General features: G+C 41.9%; 1 protein-coding gene across 5 annotated transcripts in view; it reads left to right on the top strand.

The window, feature by feature from the left end:
* The window catches only part of ABHD5 (abhydrolase domain containing 5, lysophosphatidic acid acyltransferase), a 101912-nt gene extending 82088 nt beyond the window's left edge, over window positions 1–19824 (top strand). For all 5 annotated transcript variants that reach the window (XM_073568991.1, XM_073568973.1, XM_073568983.1 and 2 more), the window contains 5 exons: window positions 2439–2811; window positions 6282–6436; window positions 7908–8019; window positions 8596–8782; window positions 13247–19824. In XM_073568991.1, coding sequence (XP_073425092.1) covers window positions 2439–2811; window positions 6282–6436; window positions 7908–8019; window positions 8596–8782; window positions 13247–13336 — 917 coding nt within the window. In that variant the 3' untranslated portion in view covers window positions 13337–19824. The remainder of the gene's footprint in view (window positions 1–2438; window positions 2812–6281; window positions 6437–7907; window positions 8020–8595; window positions 8783–13246) is intronic.
* Window positions 19825–20515: the final 691 nt, after the last annotated feature.

The following is a 20515-nucleotide window of genomic DNA, read 5'->3' as shown; positions in this document are numbered from 1 at the left end:
TTCTGCCGACATTTTATGAAAGCTGGGAGCCCCCGCCCTTCCATAGTTTTACTATGCGATGGACTCTGGGAAAATGGCTGCCGAGGGCGGCGCTTGCGCAGATGGAGATCTCTGTTCCAAGATCTCCATCTGCGCATGTTGCCGCCCCAGCAGCCATTTTCCCGGAGTCCACCGCATAGTAAAACTATGGAAGTGCGGGGGCTCCCGACTTTCACAAAATGTTGGCGGGACCCCCACACCACCAAACACCCGCAGTGTCTGATATCTGAACACCCCCTCATCCCAGTCTGCAGCAACGCTCCACTCTCGCCTCCTCCAGTAGCGACCCTGGCCGGTAAGGTATATTGGCATTATTAGACGCACACCCATTCCCCCCCCCCCCCCCCCCAAATTTTGGGGAAAAAAGTGCGTCTTATAATCCGAAAAATACTTTTTCAGTTCTTCAATACAAAAAGTGAAACTTATATATTATATAGTCATTACAAACAGAGTGATCGATTTCAAGCGGTTTTCTGTTAATGTTGATGATTTTGGCTTACAGCCAATGAAAACCCAAAAGTCATTATCTCAGTAAATTTAAAATACTATATAATAAGAGTTTCACTTTTTGTATTGAAGAACTGAAATAAATTACTGTATTTTTCGGATTATAAGACGCACCCCAAATTTTGAGGCGAAAAAATAGGAAAAAAATTTTTTTTAATAAAATGTTGGTGCTTCTTATCCATGCGTCTTATTGCTTACCGGGGGGGTGATGGCTGCGGTGAAGCGGGGTCGCTGCTGGAGGAGGCAGGAGTGGAACGTTGCTGCAGGCTGGGATGAGGGGGTGTTCCGATGTGCGGCACATCGCTGCCTCTGCACTCTGTCTCCGGTGCTTGGGCCGCACTCTGTCTCCGGCACGACGCCGGCACTGGACACTCACAGCGGCAGCACCGATATCCGCATTATAAGATGCACTCCTATTTTCCTCCCCAAAATTTTGGGGAGAAAAGTACGTCTTATAATCCGAAAAATACGGTAACGTTTCAATGATATTCTAATTTTGTGAGAAGCACCGGTTGTAGCTGCAGAGCGAAAAAAAGTGTTGTGTGGGATTTTTTCCTTTTTATTTTGTCTATTTGTTTCAAGCAATGGCAATCAAAAAAGTTAACTCATCAGGTGTCAAATACTTAAAGGGAACCTGTCAGCTGTTTTGGCCAATATAAGATACGGCCACTGCCTTTCAGGGCTTATCTACAGCATTCTATAATGCTGTATATCTGCCCCTGATGAAACCTGAAAGATAAGAAAAATAAGTTTTATTATTACTCACCTGTAGGGCGGTCCGATGGGTGTCGCAGGTCCGGGTCCTGCGCCTCCAATCTTCTTGCGATGCTGCCCTCCTGCTTCCTTCATCGCTCTCCGGCATCGCGCTCCTGCACAGGCATAATTATCTGCCTTGTTGAGGGCAGTGTACAGGCGCCGGGAAAGGTCAGAGAGGCCCAGCGCCTGCACACTGCAGTACTTTGGTCTGCCCTCAACAGATAGATAAGCCTTGAAAGGTGATGGCCGTATCTTATGTCGGCCAAAACTGCTGACTGGTTTGCTTTAATTTGTAGTGGGTGGTATCAGTTTTTACTGGGGGCATGTACGTGTACTTCTTCACCCTGTATGATGCTGACCAATCATAAGGAGGCAGCAGCACTTCAAGGAAAGAAGAACATACCTCCATCATGGATTTCTCAATATACGCCCCAAGTGAAAACTATCTGACAGAGTTAACTTTTTTTTAACTCATTGGGTGTCAAATATTGCTGATATCTCTGCAGCGGAGAGGCAAAATTTTTCCGACAGAATAATAATGTAATCCATGCACGGGGGCTCAGTGGTTAGCACTGCAGCCTTGCAGCGCCGGAGTTCTGGGTTCAAATCCCTCCAAGGACAACATCTGCAAGGAGTTTGTATGTTCTCCCCGTGTTTGTGGGTTTCCTCCAGGTTCTCCGGTTTCCTCCCACACTCCAAAGACATACTGATAGGGAATCTAGATTGTGAGCCCCATCAGGGACAGCGATGCTAATGTGTGCAAAAACTGTGAAGCGCTGAGGAATATGTTGGCGCTATATAAATAGAGATTATTATTAGAATTATTATTCAGGGTTTTCTAGGATTTCTCTGGATAAGTCCTCAATATCAAATCGATGGGGATCTGACATCAAATCGATGGGAATCTGATACCCACCAATCATCTGGCATTAGCTGTGGGAACTGCTGGAGTTGTACAGCTCCATTCAATGTGTAGCATCTGCTGCTGGGTACTGCAGATCAGTTTCCGTTCTCGAGGATCTATTTGCCGCCACCAGATATAACATTCAAGATGATTCTTTCATCAGTAAACATAGAATTCTTAATCATGCCTAATACTTGTATCCGTTGTATTCATATATTTCTTCTATGTGTAGGTATTACAAGTTCCTATACCAAGGACTACGTACTTATTTCTGGTGGAAACCAGGTTTGGACCCTGTCATTTGTGCAGCCGCTGTCATCAAAGACTCCATTAGTTTTGCTGCACGGCTTTGGAGGAGGCGTTGGACTGTGGGTTCTCAACTTTGAAACACTTTGTCGAAATAGAACTGTGTACGCCTTTGATATCCTGGGATTTGGACACAGCAGTAGACCCCACTTTGATGATGATTCAGACAAGGCTGAGATGCAGTTTGTCCAGTCACTAGAAGAGTGGAGAATGGCATTAGGGCTGGATCATATGATTTTACTGGGACATAATCTGGGAGCGTTTTTAGCTTCTGTTTACTCTTTGAAATACCCCTCAAGGTAAGTTTTATAGTGCGCATATTGGTGTTTTTAGAGAACATAACGTATAACATGTTATGTATACAGTATATACTCGTGTATAAGCCGCCCCCCCACTTAATTTTGCCACAAAAAAACTGAGAACTTATTGACTCACGTATAAGCCTAGGGTGGAAAATGCAGCAGCTACTGGTAAATTTAAAAAATAATAGATACCAATAAAAGTACAATTAATTGAGACATCAGTAGGTTAAATGGTTTTGAATATCCATATTGAATCAGGAGCCCCTTATAATGCTCCATACAGTTTGATGGCCCCATAAGATGCTCCATACAAAATACACAGCATATAATGCTCCATAAAGGTTAACAATGGTCCCATAAGATGCTCCATAGAATAATATGCCCCATATGCTGCTCCATAAAGGTTATGGCCTCATAAGATTTTTGAAATAGCAAGTGGTATACTAGCCAAAATTGTAAGAAGAGTAGTAGCAAGCTAGTAAACATAAATATTAAGAATAAAACTAATAAACTTTATTCTAACCACTTAAAAAGGAAACACCTGTTCCTAATTAAAAGTGCACGTACGACTAAAGATAACACAAAACATAGAAATTGCTGCAAAATTGGTTATGCGGTGGGTGGAACGCCAAAAGCTCTTCTCTACCAGATTTTTTAAGATATACCAGCACTTCAAAAATGCTTAGCTATTCACATTCAAATATATGGAAGGATCTCACCCATATCTAAGTCAGTGAAGGGTTCCCCCATGTAGATAACACTCCCTTCTCCCCTATCTACATGGAGGAACCCATCACTGACTTAGATATGGGTGAGATCCTTCCATGATTTATGTGAAATATGCAAACCTGTGAAAAGAGAGGGTGAAAGAGTATATTTGATATACGCCCTGCAGGATTGAATGTATATTGAAATAATGAACCCTAGTTTGCATAGTTTTGCCACCTTTTTTTGTTTGCTGCTTGATTTTTTTTTTTTTTTTTTTTTTGATACTGTGAGTGATTTGAGTGTATGGGTACAATATTACGTTGCTCATATTGATTTGTGATCTGTACCATATCATGTTTGAATCATTCCAATACATAAATACTCTCTGTGGGGAAATGAGAGGAATGTTATTGGTGGATCTATTTGCTCATTTATAAGCTAATTGGACATCAGAGAATATAATTAGTGAATATCTCGAAGCATTCTTGTAGTGCTGGTAGATCTTAAAAAATCTGGTAGAGAAGAGCTTTTGGAGTTCCACCCACCGCATAACCAATTTTGCGGCAATTTCTATGTTTTGTGTTGTCTTTTGTCGAACGTGCACTTTTAATAGGAACAGGTGTTTCCTTTTTAAGAGGTTAGAATAAAGTTTATTAGTTTTATTAATATTTGTTTACTAGCTTGCTACTACTCCCCATAAGATGCTCCATAAGATGCTACATAGATTATGCCCCATAAAATTATCTATACATTATGCCCCATAAGATGCTCCATAGATCATGACCCCATATGCTGCTGCAAGTAAAAAAAAAAAAAAAAAGACATAGTCACCTCTCGTCGCTGGGGGCCAGGTGCCTGTGTCCTGAGCAGGCGGGGACACTGGCGCGCTATGGTAGACAGGTGCCGGTGTCACCGTTGGCTCCTGGCCCCGGCACCTGAGATATTTGCCTGTCCCCGGTCCACCGTTGCGCACTGCTCTGTCTGCCGGGTCCTCTGTCAGTGAAGTTCAGGCAGCAGAGGTTGCGGCATGCACTAACTACGTCATCGCGCCCTCTGCTGCCTGAATGTCACTGGCAGAGGACCCGGCAGACAGAGCGGTGCGCAGCGGTGGACAGGTGAATTTTGCATATACTCACCCCCTCTTGGCGCGGTCTCTGCAGCCCCCCTGCTTCACTCCAGCAGCTATTCCTTCCTTCAGCGGTCACGTGGTACCGCTCATTAAAGTCATGAATATGCGCATTTTAAAATTAAATTCACAAAGTCATTCATGTGTTCAACCCATAATGAATAAAAATACGATAATGTTGAAATGCCCCCAGGGGCCTTTTGCAAGGGATGCAATGTGTGAAATTTAAGGAAAACAAACAACCCTACAAGCTCAAACAATTACCGTATTTCAACCCTACATCTTCCCAGTCACCCTACCACCGCAAGAATGTACTACATTATATATAATAATAATAATAAAAAAAAAAAAAAGTAACCCTAACAAAGATAGGAACAATTTAATTTGTATGGTATTGGTATATCATACAGAAGTAAATAAACATATTGTGAAGAACAAACCCATATAAATATATATATATATATATATATATATATATATATATATATATATATATTATAATTTTTTTTTCTTTCATTCATTTTCGCAAAGAAAATTTAAAAGCCCTTTCACTATAAGAAGAAAAAAAATAGTGGGGTCTCTTTAAAACGTGAACTTGCCTAAAGAGGGTGCCACTACAGCATCAACCCTCCTGTACCGTCTATAAGGGCATGTAGGTCATAGGAAGCTGAATAAAGTGATGACATCAGATCGCAGATATCAATGTATCTTCCAGAGAAATTATTTTTTTAATTTAATATGTAAATGAGCTGTTAAGAGCTCTGGGCCAGACAGAGGTCTCCCTGAGAATCTGTTACCATTGTTAGACATGTAGATCAGGAGAGCAGCCATTCCATGTCTCAGACTGGTAACTCCCAGTTATTCCATGTCTCACACTGGTAACTCCCAGTTATTCCAGGACTCACACTGGTAACTCCCAGTAATTCCAGGTCTCACACTGGTAACTCCCAGTTATTCCAGGTCTCACACTGGTAACTCCCAGTTATTCCAGGTCTCATACTGGTAACTCCCAGTTATTCCAGGTCTCACACTGGTAACTCCCAGTTATTCCAGGACTCACACTGGTAACTCCCAGTTATTCCAGGACTCACACTGGTAACTCCCAGTTATTCCAGGACTCACACTGGTAACTCCCAGTTATTCCCGGACTCATACTGGTAACTCCCAGTTATTCCAGGTCTCACACTGGTAACTCCCAGTTATTCCAGGTCTCACACTGGTAACTCCCAGTTATTCCAGGTCTCACACTGGTAACTCCCAGTTAAAATTTAAAAAAATAAATGAAGGCAAATTCTTGTAGAGATCTGTGTCTGGCCCAGAGATCTTAACATGTCATTTATATTAACAAAAATGTGTATTCCTCCAGAATAAGACCTCAGGTCATAGATATCGGGGTATCATTATATTCAGCTTCCTATGACCTTTATGCCCATATAGACGACCTAGGAGGCTTGATCTTACTGATAGATTCACGTTAAAAAAATGTACAGTTCCTTGTCACAAAATGATTCATTCTTGGACTGGTTAAGTGTGTTTAAATAGTATTTTGAGCTTTTTTTTGTGATTAGTCTTTATAGTTTGACTTTATATTAAAAGAAATTATCCTTTTTTTAAAATTTTATTTAAATTTTAGGGTAAAAAGTTTAATTTTGGTAGAACCATGGGGATTCCCAGGAAGACCTGACCATGCGGATGAGGAAAGGCCGATTCCTATTTGGATTAAAGCAGTTGGTGCCTTATTAAGTCCATTTAATCCATTAGCAGGACTCCGCTTGGCTGGACCACTGGGTGAGCAAGCTGACTGTAGATCAATGACTGCTCATTATTGACTAGTGGGATCAACCGTGGATGGAGCAGCCGTATTCACATTCCCCTACAGTCCCCACTGTCAGGGACACGAGTCCATTAAAGTAGAAGCGGAGTATTTTTTTTGTGCTAGCTGGAAGATGACGCTCAGGTATAGCTGGAATTACTTTTAGGCCGGGGCTAAATTATGACGTTGCGTTGCCAAATATCGCTGTACGCCGCTGCTCCATCACAGCACAAATCGGATAAATGGGATCGCATTACTACCTGCCAAGTACTGCAGCAAGGAGCCGATCGCAACGTTTCATGACTTATTGGTTGGGCTATCTAGCGGATCACATCCAACCCAATCGCTTGCATGGTGTATAACGATTGGGTGTAACGGCCAAAGTCACCATGTAGCCCCAGTCTTCATCTCTTACCACCCCTGAGGAAGGTTACAGAAGGTGATGGTGCAGGAGCTGACATTTCCATGTATTTTTATGCACAAAGTATGAATGACTGTAGATGGTATTTCATTACACTGTAATATTCTGAGATTATCCCTCTCACTGTGGGTTTCCTGTATTAAGTTTGATCACCAGTAGTTCCATTACTACTAAGTAATTGCTTATTTTTGTCAGGCCATAGCTCCTTTTTAAGGGGATAGTAGCAATCTGCCGAATGGAGAACTTATCTTACCTAGCCATAAAAATTAAACTAATGTAGGCTGAACCTGACAATTTCAGTGGGACTGACCATCTAGTATGTGTGATTATGGCCTCCCTTCGTTTATTTTATGTCAGATGTCAGTGTGGGAAGAAGGATCAGGCAGATGGATTACAACAGGCCTGTTCCTTTTTTTGTTTTTTTTGTTTTGTTTTTTTTGTGTTCTTTAAATTGGGGAACATTTTAGCTGTGATTTTACTCCATTTTTCCTATTAAGAATACATGAAGTCTCTGACCATCTGAGCGTGTATGGGGTAGGGTCAGTAGGATTAGCTCCTGAGTGCACAAGGACCCAGCAAGTAGCACAGTGTATGGCGGAGCGGAAATCCGATGGCACGTCTGAGCTGTAGCCAATTAGCAGCTCAGCATTGCAAGGGTCAGCGCTGGGGAATAACGTAACCGGATTTCTGAGTAAATGATGCATGTGCCCACAAGGTGATCATTGTTTTATGAAGAGACTTTGTCCTAATTAAATTATCACAATGTTCTCCTCTTCCAGCAAATTAGTGCAATGCTGTCATGCCCTTAGCTCCCTTAGTCATTCCCTGATTTCATTTTTTTACAACCTGTTTCATGTGAAACCTTCTCTAAGCCAGTCTTGTAGGTGTAAAATGTTCAGTGCATGCATAATAAATAGAATGAAAATATATATATATATATATATCTATATATCTCTCTATCAATCATTATATGGCTTTTAATAACTTAATTATCATCTTTTTTTTTTAATTTTTTTTATTGCCAGGTTTGAGTCTTGTTCAAAGGCTGAGACCGGATTTCAAGAAAAAGTATTCATCCATGTTTGAGGATGACACGGTGACAGAGTATATTTATCACTGCAATGCACAGCCTCCAAGGTAAGTAATTCTCTGCATGTAGGGGGAATCTATAACGAGTCTTCCCTTGTGTATTGCAGTTTTTTTGTTCCATGTATTTTGTCATTTCGATTTCCCATACAGACAGAGACAAGGCTGCATGTTCTCTTCCTGAGGGACCGAAGCCCATGACAAGTTGGCTTTTAAAACCACATATGCATAACCTGCTATATAATGAACAGTCACTCCTATAGTGAATTGATTCTTGCAGAAAAATGGACATAGAGAACAAAAAACTTTTTAAAAAAAATTGCAGGGAGGTGTGACTATTAGTGATGAGCGAGTGTGCTTGGACACGCTTGCCTTTTCGGTGTGGTCGAGAAAAAAAACAAAAACGCTTGAGTTTGTTTTACAGCCGCAACACATGCAGAGATTGCCTAACACACATACAATCCCTGCTTGTGTTTCACCTGTCGAGAAACCATGAGGTTTGGAGCCGCAGCGACTCAAGTATTTTTTTTCACTAGTACTTAGGTGTTTTTTTAAAAAAGAAAAAAAAAAAGAAAAAATCCTTGCAATAGACAGATGAAAACTCACATTATTATTTCATGGTTGCAGTGGCGAGACAGCCTTTAGGAACATGACCATCCCATATGGCTGGGCTCGTAGGCCAATGTTGCAGCGGATTGACAAGATGGACCCGGACATCCCAATCACAGTCATATATGGAGCGCGCTCTTGTATAGATGGGAATTCCGGAAGCCCCATTCAGTCCCTGCGGCCAAACTCCTACGTGGAAACAATTGTAAGTGCTTCAGAAGATGCGACAAACATATTAAATTCCCAATATAAACTGCATATATTAAATGGAACTTAAACCTGAAGAGGATGTTGTATTTACCTTGAAAATGTGTTGAAATGGCTGTATAATACGGGTTTTTTTTTATCAGTTGACATAGAAAACAGTCAGAAAAACAAAGCAGAAGCACAGCAATTTCTGAAATATAGTACACCACAAAATTAATATACCGTATATACTCGTGTATAAGCCAAGATTTTCAGCCCATTTTTTTGGCCTGAAAGTCCCCCCCTCGGCTTATACGCGAGTCATATACCTGGGGGGGATCGGAGGAGGAGCGGGGGTGTCAGAGATCATACTCGCCCCCTCCTGGCTCATCTCTGCAGCCCTCCTGCTTGTTCTATGTTCTCGGCGCCCCTGCTCTTCCTGCTTCAGCGGTCATGTGCTCATTAAAGTCATGAGGTCGGCTTATACATGAGTATATACGGTATAAATACTCCCGCCCGAGGATTATACATAGGTTCAGTGATGCTTGAAAGCTTCCATCTTTTTACATTGATTCCACATAAAACTACATTCGATTTTCACACAACTCCTAAAAATGAACAAGAGACTCAAATTCAACAAATAATTAAAAATATTAGGCCTTGTCCCCTTTTTATTTTTTTAAAGAAGCACTCCAGCCTTTCTAAATCCGTGTGTAGTGCAGGTGCATTGAAGTGGTTACTGATCACTATCTTCTCCGGTTTCCCGCACCGCTCTGCTCCTCTTTGGAGTCGCGTTACTTGAAATTCCAGCGGATTACACATGGGTTTATATGTGAACTGTAAGTCGCTCTTACAGTGTAAGCCTAAGCACTACGGACCTGCGTTGGAAAATTGATTTCTGGTTCACACACACACCCTTGTGATCTGGCAATGGAGTCCCGTAAATCAGAAGGTCGGAACGCTGCTGGACACCAGAGACACTGATCAGATCAGTACACTGCATCATATCCTGTGCCTATGAGCCAGCCGGAGAACTAGTATAAGAAGGGAAGCGGTGCTCAAGTAATGACTAGCCGCGATCAGCAAGTCATTTTTCATGCTGTGGATGACTTTTTTTCAGGACTAGCCCTTTTAACTTGTCCCCTATGCATTTTTTAATCTACTAAGTGTCAATGGGGCAACAATTGTTTTGACTTGGTTTTAGTAGTTTCTTCTTCAGATGAACGCCGCCCCATAACGTACATGCACAGCTCAACCAAGTATAGATGTTTTCTCTACAGGAAGCATGAAGTAGGCACTGCCGTATCACCTGTGAGACCGAGCAGTTCAACATCATTGATCCTCTTTTCGGTCATGAGATGTCAGCGCGCTCTATCTAATTAAAATGACCATTCCCGTCACGAGACAGACCTGGCACTGACGTCAAAGCAATTAAGAATCTGCTGTGAATGAAGCCTTATAACGTTGCTTTGATGCTTGTCCCTATTAATGCTTCACTTATGACAATGAAGCTTTGCCCAATAGTATTTAATCAAATCACTTAACCGTAATTTAAAGTAACTTTTCAGAATAAGCCATCTTGTGTGTGCATGAGAAATAGCAGTATTTCTTACCATTATGTGACTTGTATACTGCATTTTTCAGCATTTTTTCACTCTTAAGGCTCGATCTCCAGTTTACAATTGACTATGAGCGGATAGGTGGAAACTGAATGCTATATTTAGTCCCTTATTGTAAACACACAAAGCTGGATTGCTATTTTTTTTCTCTATTTATTCTCTTCTTTGGTAAAACACACACACACACACACACACACACACACACACCAGCACTGTGATAAGCGAACAGGAATCTTCATTATCTTTTCCCTTCCTTTCACTTTGCTTGTCTCCTCCCACTTGCACTAACAATATATTTCAAGTTGTGTAACATGAAACATCGTTTAGAATCCATCTTCTCTCGAGTAAGACTGCTTTGAGGTGGAGTTTCAAAGTGAATGATCAGTTCAGGAGGCTGGGGGATTGGAAGAAATGGGGAAAGAAGCTGTTAAAAGATATTCCAGAGTAACTAATGTTTTCGTATATTATGTGTTATTTAATTGATATTTATATAATTCCATACAGATCTTGGTAAGGTTAATAGTGCTTAAAGGGAACCTGTCAGCAGTTTTGACCGATACAAGTTACGGCCATAACCTTTCTGGGCTTATTTACAGCATTGTGTAATGCTATAGATAAGCCCCAGATCCGACCTGCAGGAGAAGAAAAATAAGTTTTATTATACTCACCTGCCTGGCGGTCCTGTCCGATTGGTGTTGCAGGTCCTGGTCCGGAGCCTCCCATCTTCTTGCGATTCTGCCCTCCTGCTTGCTTCATGGCTCCCCGGCATCGTGCTCCTGAGCAGGCGTACGTCTCAGCTCTGTTCAGGGCAGAGCAAAGTACTGCAGTGCGCAGGCGCTGAGGCCTCTCTGACCTTTCCCGGCGCCTGTGCACTGCAGTACTTTGCTTTGCCCTCAACAGGGCAGATAAGCTCGCCTGCGCAGGAGCATGATGCCGGTGAGCCTGTGAAGTCAGCAGGGGGGCGGAACGCAAGAAGATGGGAGGCGTCGGACCAGGACCTGTGATACCGACCGGACCGCCCCCCCCCCCCGGGTGAGTATAATAAGTTATTTTTCTTCTCTTTCAGGTGGGATCAGGACTCTGTAGCGGAATAAGTGGATATTTCTTTGAAGGGGTTGCAAAAAACCTTGAAACACGTAGAATAAACCACTGTCAACTTTAATTACCGTCTGGAACTTCATCTTTTGGGCAGCGCGGACAAAAATCCACTTATTCCTCTACAGAGTTCTGTCTCATATAGTCGGTGACTGACTTCTGGATCTGCTGCAGCCCTTATCTATACATGTTTTCACCACCTAATACCAGGTGAGCAGGTTTTTTGGCAAAACCGCTTATTGTATATGTGGGATAAGACCCTATTTTGCGCTTGTGTCTCCCTTTTCTTCACAATGCAGGTCGGATCAGGGGCAGATATACAGCATTATAGAATGCTGTATATCAGCCCTGAACGGTGGTGGCCGTAACTCGTATTGGCCAAACCTAGTGACAAATTCCCTTTAAGATGCACCTAAGCAGATACCCAACACTTTTGTTGATGGTTATTTTTATCTCATAAGACAGTCTTTATAGAAAACAATTTAAAAAACTATTTTGCACATTGCAAGGTGTCTCAAGAAAAGGCAACCAACAACATTGTTGGCAGACAGAGTAAAAAAAATAGAAAGCAAGATGTGCAGACTATCAATACAACGCTTGTAGTGGTGAATGGAGCGAGCGTCGGCGCCTATTGCTGTATGTTTTATATTATAATCTTTATATCTAGATATACGGTAAGCTTTTCTTTCCAGCAATAAAGTTAGTGGTTTATTCTATTCGCTGTTGCCAGTGTATTTCTCGTCAGTACATCATTATTTATTGTTGCCTTGTTGCTTACAAAGTGTGTTTTTTACTTTATTTTTTATAAAGATAGCGACTTATGATCTAGTCCGCACCTTTTTGTCTTTGGTTGGTAACTATTTTATGCAATATTTATTTAAGATGCAATTCTGATTTAAAGCAGATCGGTCGCCCAATTTCACAGTATAAACTGCATGCATTAAATAAATCTTACACCTAATGAGGCTGGTGTAGTTCCTGTGCAAATCTGTTAGAACGGTTTGTATAATCTTGAAAAAGAAAATGAGCACTTTACAACTTCAGCTACAGCTGGGACACTTGTACGGCAGGAAAACTTTTCAAAAGGGATTATACAGCCATTCTGTCATGGATTTTCAGTGCAAGTACACCAGTGTCATCAGGTCTATATAACTAGTGTATGCTGTTTGTATAGTAAAATATAGCACCATTCACTTTAGGCTTTTTTTTTCGCAATCCTTGTAATGTCTTTCTGCTAACTACTTTTATGAAAATGACAAGTAATCTTCACGGTTTGTCACCTTTACCACGGCAGTATTGCTGCAGCGCAGATTTATTACAATCCCTCCTAATCCTATTTTCTGTTAAAAGTTGACCATAATAATCATGAATCAGTTGAATTCTTTCCACTTTTTTTTCTTTCTCCATAATTCTTCTTTCTGCTGATTTTTTTTTTTTATTATTATTATTATTATTATTATTATTATTATTATTATTATTATTATTATGACATGCAATGGCTTATAAATGTCTTACAAAACCCCAAAATGTCTCATTGATTACTGACCCATGCACATAGGGGGTCAATAGGGAGTGGTGGGGTATTTCTAAGTAAATGGAGTGGCCTTTCCATAACTCCCGGGATGCTGGCGGCTCCTTGCCCCGGTGGGATGCTCGGATGTAAATGACAAGTCTCCTTCAGATTTCTGTCTATATGCATTGTGTGAATGGTGCTATAAATCTATGGTGACCTGGTGTTTTTCTCCGGTTAATGTGTATTTGTTCTGTAGGCAATTCGAGGTGCCGGCCATTACGTTTTTGCTGATCAGCCAGAGGATTTTAACCAGAAAGTAATCGAGATCTGTGATTCTGTGGACTGAACTCTCCAGCTCCAGCCACGTTCCCTGTGTGAAGAGTGTCCTCATCGGGCGGTGGTATATAACCCACATGATGCAATCCACAGCGTTTGCCCCATTTCATCGGTGCTTTTTCTCTTCCAGACATTTGCACACGTGAACCTGAAATGTGCCTTTTCCCCCCCGTAGGAGCTGATTTTAGAGATTTTAGATGGACTCTGTACAGTTTTTACAATATTCAGAGTGCTTATATTTATGCGACATTTATAATACAAATAGCTATATATTTCCAGAACAATATAGAAGTCCTATATGGCTTTTTAAACTGGACGTAAGGCCGACACGGCCGATCTACTCCAAGGACTCGTCCCAGCTCTGCCTGTGAGCGGTCTGTGTGTTGGGTGGACCTTATTGTATTTATTTTGGTAATGTGAAATACTCGTGTTGTGTGTGCCAAGTTCTGCGTGTGATGTTTGCCTGCGGGTCGCAACGAGGAAGTGTCTTTATTAAGACTGGAAGACTTGAGCAATGCTTGAAAACACTACCTGCGACCAGGAGACTAAATGTCAGTGCCACATTCATAGCAATAAGTGTGTGGTCTGTAGTGATAAGCGTGCGTGTGTGTACAGGGCTCTAATGACCTTCACAGCCTATCAGGGCAGGCGCTGTAGACGAAATGCCCGACTGTGGCTTTACATGGCAAAATCACCTGTTTTCCAAGGACTTTGGGCTGGGACCTTTTACTAGGTGCCACTGTGAATGACTGGGGGGGGGCGCATGATATTTCCCATTTTACTGACTGGCACTGAAAAAGGTTACTTAGTGGATACTATTATCTCACAAATTTGTGACCTTGTAGGAGCCTTATGTGTAATCTGGCGCTCCATTGCCCTAAAATTCGTGTTTGATTCATATGTAAGTTGGGCCGTTAAATGCTCTGGAGAGCGCATCGGTGCACTTGCAGTCCACTCTCCTATGTTTCTCCCCGCCGGTGCTGCCTCCAATTCTCGATCGACGGTGTAGAGCTATAGTTATGTCAGGCAGCAGGGCCTTTGTCTCCACTGGCAATCAAAAAGTGTGATTGTTGTGCCGGTGGGGAGAAGAAGGAGCCAAGGACTGCAAGTGCACGGAGATTCCTACCAGTGCACTGGGGACACGCTGCCCTACACTGCAGAACCTCAGATTTCTAACAGGTTTGTTAGGCACATTTTAAGGCCTCTTTAGACATCGGTGATTTTTCAAGCTGCAGACTGCGTCCAAGGGGCCGTCACAGAATGACGGCACATCGCTAGCGCATTAAGATTTATGGCATGCGCTAGCGATGCGCTCCTAATGGGAGTGAATGGCAGAGCTAACGGATTGCGTTACATCGGTGTAACGTAATCTGTTAAACGGACTGCATTAACGCTGTGTGAACTTCACTGATGAAAAAGTAAATTGCAAATCTTCACCTATTTGTTATAATTACTGTTGATCGAACGGGCTTGGATGCTAAAGTGTTATCTTAGCATGCTTGGGTAATAGCAGGGAACCTTTGATGTGCTCAGATACGATGTTCGAGTCCCCGCGGCTGTTCAACGGCCGCAACCCATGCAGGGATTGCCTAACAAACAAGCAATCTCCGCATCTGTTGTAGGTGACGAACAGCCGCTTGGACTCAAGCTTTGTATTCAAGCACACCAAAGGTTCTCTTATTACCCGAGCATGCTAAGATAACACCTTATCCGCGCACTTTCACTCAACAGTGATTACAATGTAAATCATGGATTGCACACTGCTGCCAGCCATGTGCGGCCGGTATTTATACTGCCCCATACACTTGTGTGGGTAATTTTGATCTTTGATTTTATTCTATAACAGACATGTTTCGTGTTTTTTTTTTTGTTTGTTTTTTTTTTGTGTTTTTTTTTTTTGTTTTCTTTTGTGGTCAGTCCTGAAAAAACAAAAACATGTTATTAGCACCATAGGCTTGATCTGTGTACAGCACAGAACATGTCCATAATTCACGGATGTAGGAATAAGGCCTGGCTGACAGGTTCGTTTTAAAAAGGATTTCACTCCAGCTCTATAGCTAATGAGCATATGAATTGTTACAATAGCTGTGCATGATGTGACTTTTTTTTTCTTTTGTGTGTTTTGTCAATTACATTTTTTTTTTTTTTTTTTGTCTCGTTTCATAGAATTGATATTTACACAGGACTTAGAAAATTTTCTAACTTCCCATAGGGGATCAGGATGGGAAATCCTTATATATTCCACACATGAACAAAGCGATTTGTGCTGCCCTGGTCCGGTCCTCTATAGCAGGCACGTTAGGATGGACTGAAGACTGCCCTTCCCTGATTACCACGGAGGACCAATCTAGAAGTCTGATCAGGGCAGCACAAATCTTTGGGAACGACTCTTGCTCTAGATCCCCTCTACAGCTTATAACCCAGCCATGTGGCTGCTGTGCATAGATTGTCCTGCACAGCAATGAAAATCTTGTGTCTTCCTCGCATGATTATCAGTTAAGAGAGAAGTTAATCCTCTTCTTTGCTAGGCTCATTAATTCTGTCCATATAGGTGACGTTTTCCTGTATGGAAACAAGTAGACGGTGACAGTATTTATAGGAGGTCAGGTTAGTAAAGAAAATAACTCTGGAATAATGTGATACTTGTTTCTCTATAGTGATCTTTACAGACCCAAAACTGTAAGACTATATGATGGAGCTGAATAGGATTCTTTCTATGCTGCTGTTTCACACAAGACTCTGTGCAAATTTCTACTTTCATTTGGTAAAATGGATTTACTAGAGTTATTACACATGACGTACCCCGGCCATCTAGTTATTTCTCTCCGGTCCTTCAAACGTAAGTTTTGCATCTGCTCGTTGCACATTAGGCCCACAGTCTTTTTAGAATCAGCACTTACCAGACCTGTGGACAATTGATAAGTATCAGATTCCTGGGGTGGGGGGGTCTGATCACTGGGATCCCCATCAGTCATAGAAATTGGGCTTCTGTGCTCCTATTTGCATGGAGTGTCAGTTAAGCAGGTGTATTGATGCTTTATTTAAAGAGGTTGTCCACTACTTTTACATTGACCTATCCTAGTGTCTAATTGTACAAGGCTCTGTACCCCCACCGATCAGTGAGCGGTGTTGGCCTGAAGTACTTGCTTGCAGAACTGGCTGTCTACTTGTAGTGGCTAGGTCGTGTTACTGCACATCCGCCTGCTATTGCTTTGTATAGGAGGCAGATGTGCAGTGCCCTGCGGAAGCCACTAGAAGTAGACAGCCAGTGCTTCTGGCCAACACCGATAACAACTGATCGGTGGGGGTGCTGTGGGCTCTCGGCCGATCAGACATTGATGACCTATTCTAAGGATAGGCCATCAATGTAAAAGTAGAGGACAACCTCTTTAAAGTCTGCCACTGATGGACATGGCCAAACATACCCTTGATCACTTCCCATTTAGCCTGCAGGAAATCTGTGAGTTGTAGGTTCAGCAGAGTCATGGTATTTGTTAAATAACCTTAGTAAGTTTAAGGCTATGTGCACCCGTACGGAATTGCCATGGAAATTCCCACGGCAATTACGCAACTCCCTCCTGCGGGAAATACGCATGCGGAATTCCTGCAAAAAAACTAGTGTTTTGCAAGCGTAATTGACTTGCTGAATGCTAGCGGTTTCCAAGTGATCTGTAGCATCTCTTGAAAAACTGATTGACAGGTTGGTCACACTTGTGAAACATAGTTTGCAGCATCAATAGTAAAAGATAGGATGTTAAAAATAATAAAATAAATTGATATTCTCACCTTCTGACGGCCACCTGAGTCCTTCCCGCCTCTCCAGCGTGGTGAGAGGCGGGAAGGACTCCTGTGGCCGTCAAAAGGTGAGAATAACAATAATTTTTATTTTTATTCTATTTTTTACAGGATTATGGTACCCAGGGCCTGGAGAACAGTCTCCTTTCCTCCAGACCCTGGGTACCATCCACACATGAAGTGCTCACTTTACGCAAGGTGGGCATAGCCACATGCGAAAAATGAGCGTTTCAATGTAATCCTATGGGTGCGGAATCGCCGCGATTCCACAAAAAGAATGAGCATGCTGCAAATTTTTCCGCTATGCGATTCCACAGCAGAAAAATCCGCAGCATTAGCACAGCATTGCGGAATCCCATAGGATTGCATGGGATGCGTTTTTTCTTTTGCGTTTTACGTAAAAAAGCCGCGAAAATGCAAAAAAAAAAATGCAATGTGTGCACACAGCCTAAAGGGTATGCTCCCCTTGAAAGCCATGAGAGGTTGTGTCACAATGGGCAGTTATGGCATATCCTCAGGCAATCCCTTATTACGTCTGGCTTTTTATCACCAGTGACTGGAGTGGTGTACTGTTTCCCTTACATTGTCAGAATGTATTTAATAATACAGTATTTGCTAATTGCACTTTGTAGTCTAAGAAAGACTGAGGCCATGTGCCCGAGAATCATATCCCCACCGCTACAGCTAAAAAGCCTAGAAAAGCCAGCAAGGGGAAAAATAGCCCATATTATGTCAAGCCAATATAGGTAACAATTCTATCATGGCCTCTATGATTGCTATGACATGATGGTCCAATTTCCTGAAATTGGAGGAGAAACTATATGTGACGGTGAGGTATGAAACTGCATCATGCCAAAAAGCATGCTATGGTTTGTAGTATGGGGATAGAATCCCTAACCATTCCATACACTTCAATGGCCGCTGTGTGAACAGACCCCATGTCAGGAGTAAAGGACAATCTCAAATCATTTTAAACATAGATTATACATTTGTTTAAAATTGCTGCTTTCTCCCCAACATTGTGCCACTTCTGTCAACCAGTATTATTTGGTGTTACACCACCGCTCCTTATGGAAAAAGAAGAAACTGCGATACCAGATTCCATCGTCATTTTTGTAAACCTGGACAAACCTAATTCTAGAGTTTCCCTTTGTTGTATACAAATGTTCTGCACATGTTTTGGAGTTCCTTCATAGCTGCTAGACTTTACACCAGCCTCTGCTAGAATACGAATGGTAATCTAGATTTCCAGTTCATTTCAGTAAATCCGATCATGTCGGTCGCCTCTGTAGAATTGCTCTGTCCTGTAGGCGTTCTATGAAGATGATGCATGAGTGTGACTGCGAGACATCTCACTTCACTCTTCATCAATGCACAAAGAAATGGATCGATGCAAAAGCCCAATCTATAAGCCAAATAATTGGACGGAAGTGAATGAAGAATGTTAATGTTTTATTTAAATACAGATTATCGTTGACTCTTTATTTCTTATACATACAGTTAAATATGTAAATGTATACTCTTCTAAGCTGTGAAGTCTCGTTTCTAAATCAAATAATAAGTTTAATTCAGAGGACCACTCTGACCTTTTTTTTCCATTACCCCCTTTGTTACCAACCAGTTTGGAGTGCAGAAATACTTACCAGTTTCCCGCGGTGCTGCGGCCCTCTCCAGCATCATGTGCCTGCAGTTGTAACCTGTCGGCTCATGTGCCTGCAGTTGTAACCTGTCGGCTCACACAACGTTTGTGTGGACTGCTGAACACGTTCTCGTAAGTCTAAGAATGAGACTTTCATATACTTACAAGTGGTGTAGAATAGGGCATAACTTTCCAATGGTTTAGTGGCTGAATGCCTTGGCCCCCCACCGATCTTGAGCATCGGGACTCTGAAGAGCCCTGGCTGAATGGAACAGAAGTTGATCGTGAGTAGACATGAGGGAATATCGTTGGATCCCTCCTTACTCGGCTGACTAATAGAAGTTACCGAATAGCTGCCGTGGGAACCCGGATACATCCCGATAATCCAGCGCCACAGCTGCATGTGTTGTGGCAGTCACAACACAGAGGCTCTCCATGCATGTGTTGTGACTGTCACATGCAGCTGCGGCGCCAGACACCTGATTATCGGGAGCGCTCCAGGTATCCGGGTTCTCACTGGTGCTGTTCGGTAAGTGCTATTAGCCCAATAAGGAGGGATCCAATGATATTCGCTCATGTCTAATCATGAGCCCTACCACTCCATTCATTCTTAATTGGAGTGCAGAGTTCACCAAGCGCAGTGCTCGACTGATCTTCGGCACTCCTGCTAGGCTTGATTACTGGGGGCCACGGAGATCAGACCCCCAGCAATCATAAAGTTATCCTTGTGGATAGGAGAGAACTTGCAAACTTGAGAACAGCCCTTTAAGAAAGGAACAGAAAGTTTTCAGTGTGAGGTGGCAAGAAAGAGCTGCAGTCACATGATGCAGGAGAGGGCCAGACCTGCGCTGGAAATGGAAAAAACGGCAACTAGTAAGTATTTTAATGCATTAATTACACACACGATGCTGCTTTTATAACAAAGGACATAAAAAAAAAAGCCCTAGAGTCCTCCTTTATTCTTAAGTCATTGAGTTAATTGAATATGGTAAGAAATACTTCAGGTTTATGTTTCTGAAAATAAATGTTGCTGAACTGCAATAAAAGTATAAATATATATTTGACGACATTCTTGTTTTGTTATTAATTGAAAGCAATTGTTTAATATTGGGCCAAATGTGGGATTAATGACCATGAAACAGGTACTACTTTGTTAAATATGTCTTAAAGGCTATGGACACATTTTTGACATGCAAAAAACAAAAGCATTGAGTTTGCAATCTTTCCTTTATTCAGCTGAAGACACTTCCCCCCCCTCTCCATTCTGGTATGCAGTGTGCATGCTTATCCAAATGCAAAATGTTTTCTTGTGGGAGTGTCTTTCTACTGACCAAAAAATGTGATCACCACTGGAAATGACAACATGTACTATTTTTATTAAGTGTCAATCAAACCCAAAACACATTAAAAACATTAAAAAGTCACAGAATGACACATTAGACCCTTATGGGTTAGTAATATAACCCTAACAGGTTCCCCAATCATCCAAGGTATAGATAATAAGCTTACTACTGGTCCAGAAATTGAACAACACAGCCATATGATATCAAGCATACTTATCAGGCATGCTGTTAATAAAAAGCCTCAGTTGGCACATTATAAGCTGTTAAACTGTTGCATATAAGAAGTGCAATGTTTATATCAAAGATAACACCATATAATATAATACAGCACAATGATAACACTATCGAACCAGTGTTCATATAAATGCAGCATGCTGATCCATGCACCAGGCAATACAACCTAACCCCTAAA

This window comes from Dendrobates tinctorius, unplaced genomic scaffold, assembly GCF_039654945.1.
Source record: "Dendrobates tinctorius isolate UK_male_01 unplaced genomic scaffold, ASM3965494v1 ptg000005l, whole genome shotgun sequence".
Lineage (NCBI taxonomy): Eukaryota > Metazoa > Chordata > Amphibia > Anura > Dendrobatidae > Dendrobates > Dendrobates tinctorius.
The sequence above is the reverse complement of the archived record's forward strand: the minus strand, read 5'-3'. Positions and strand labels throughout refer to the sequence as shown.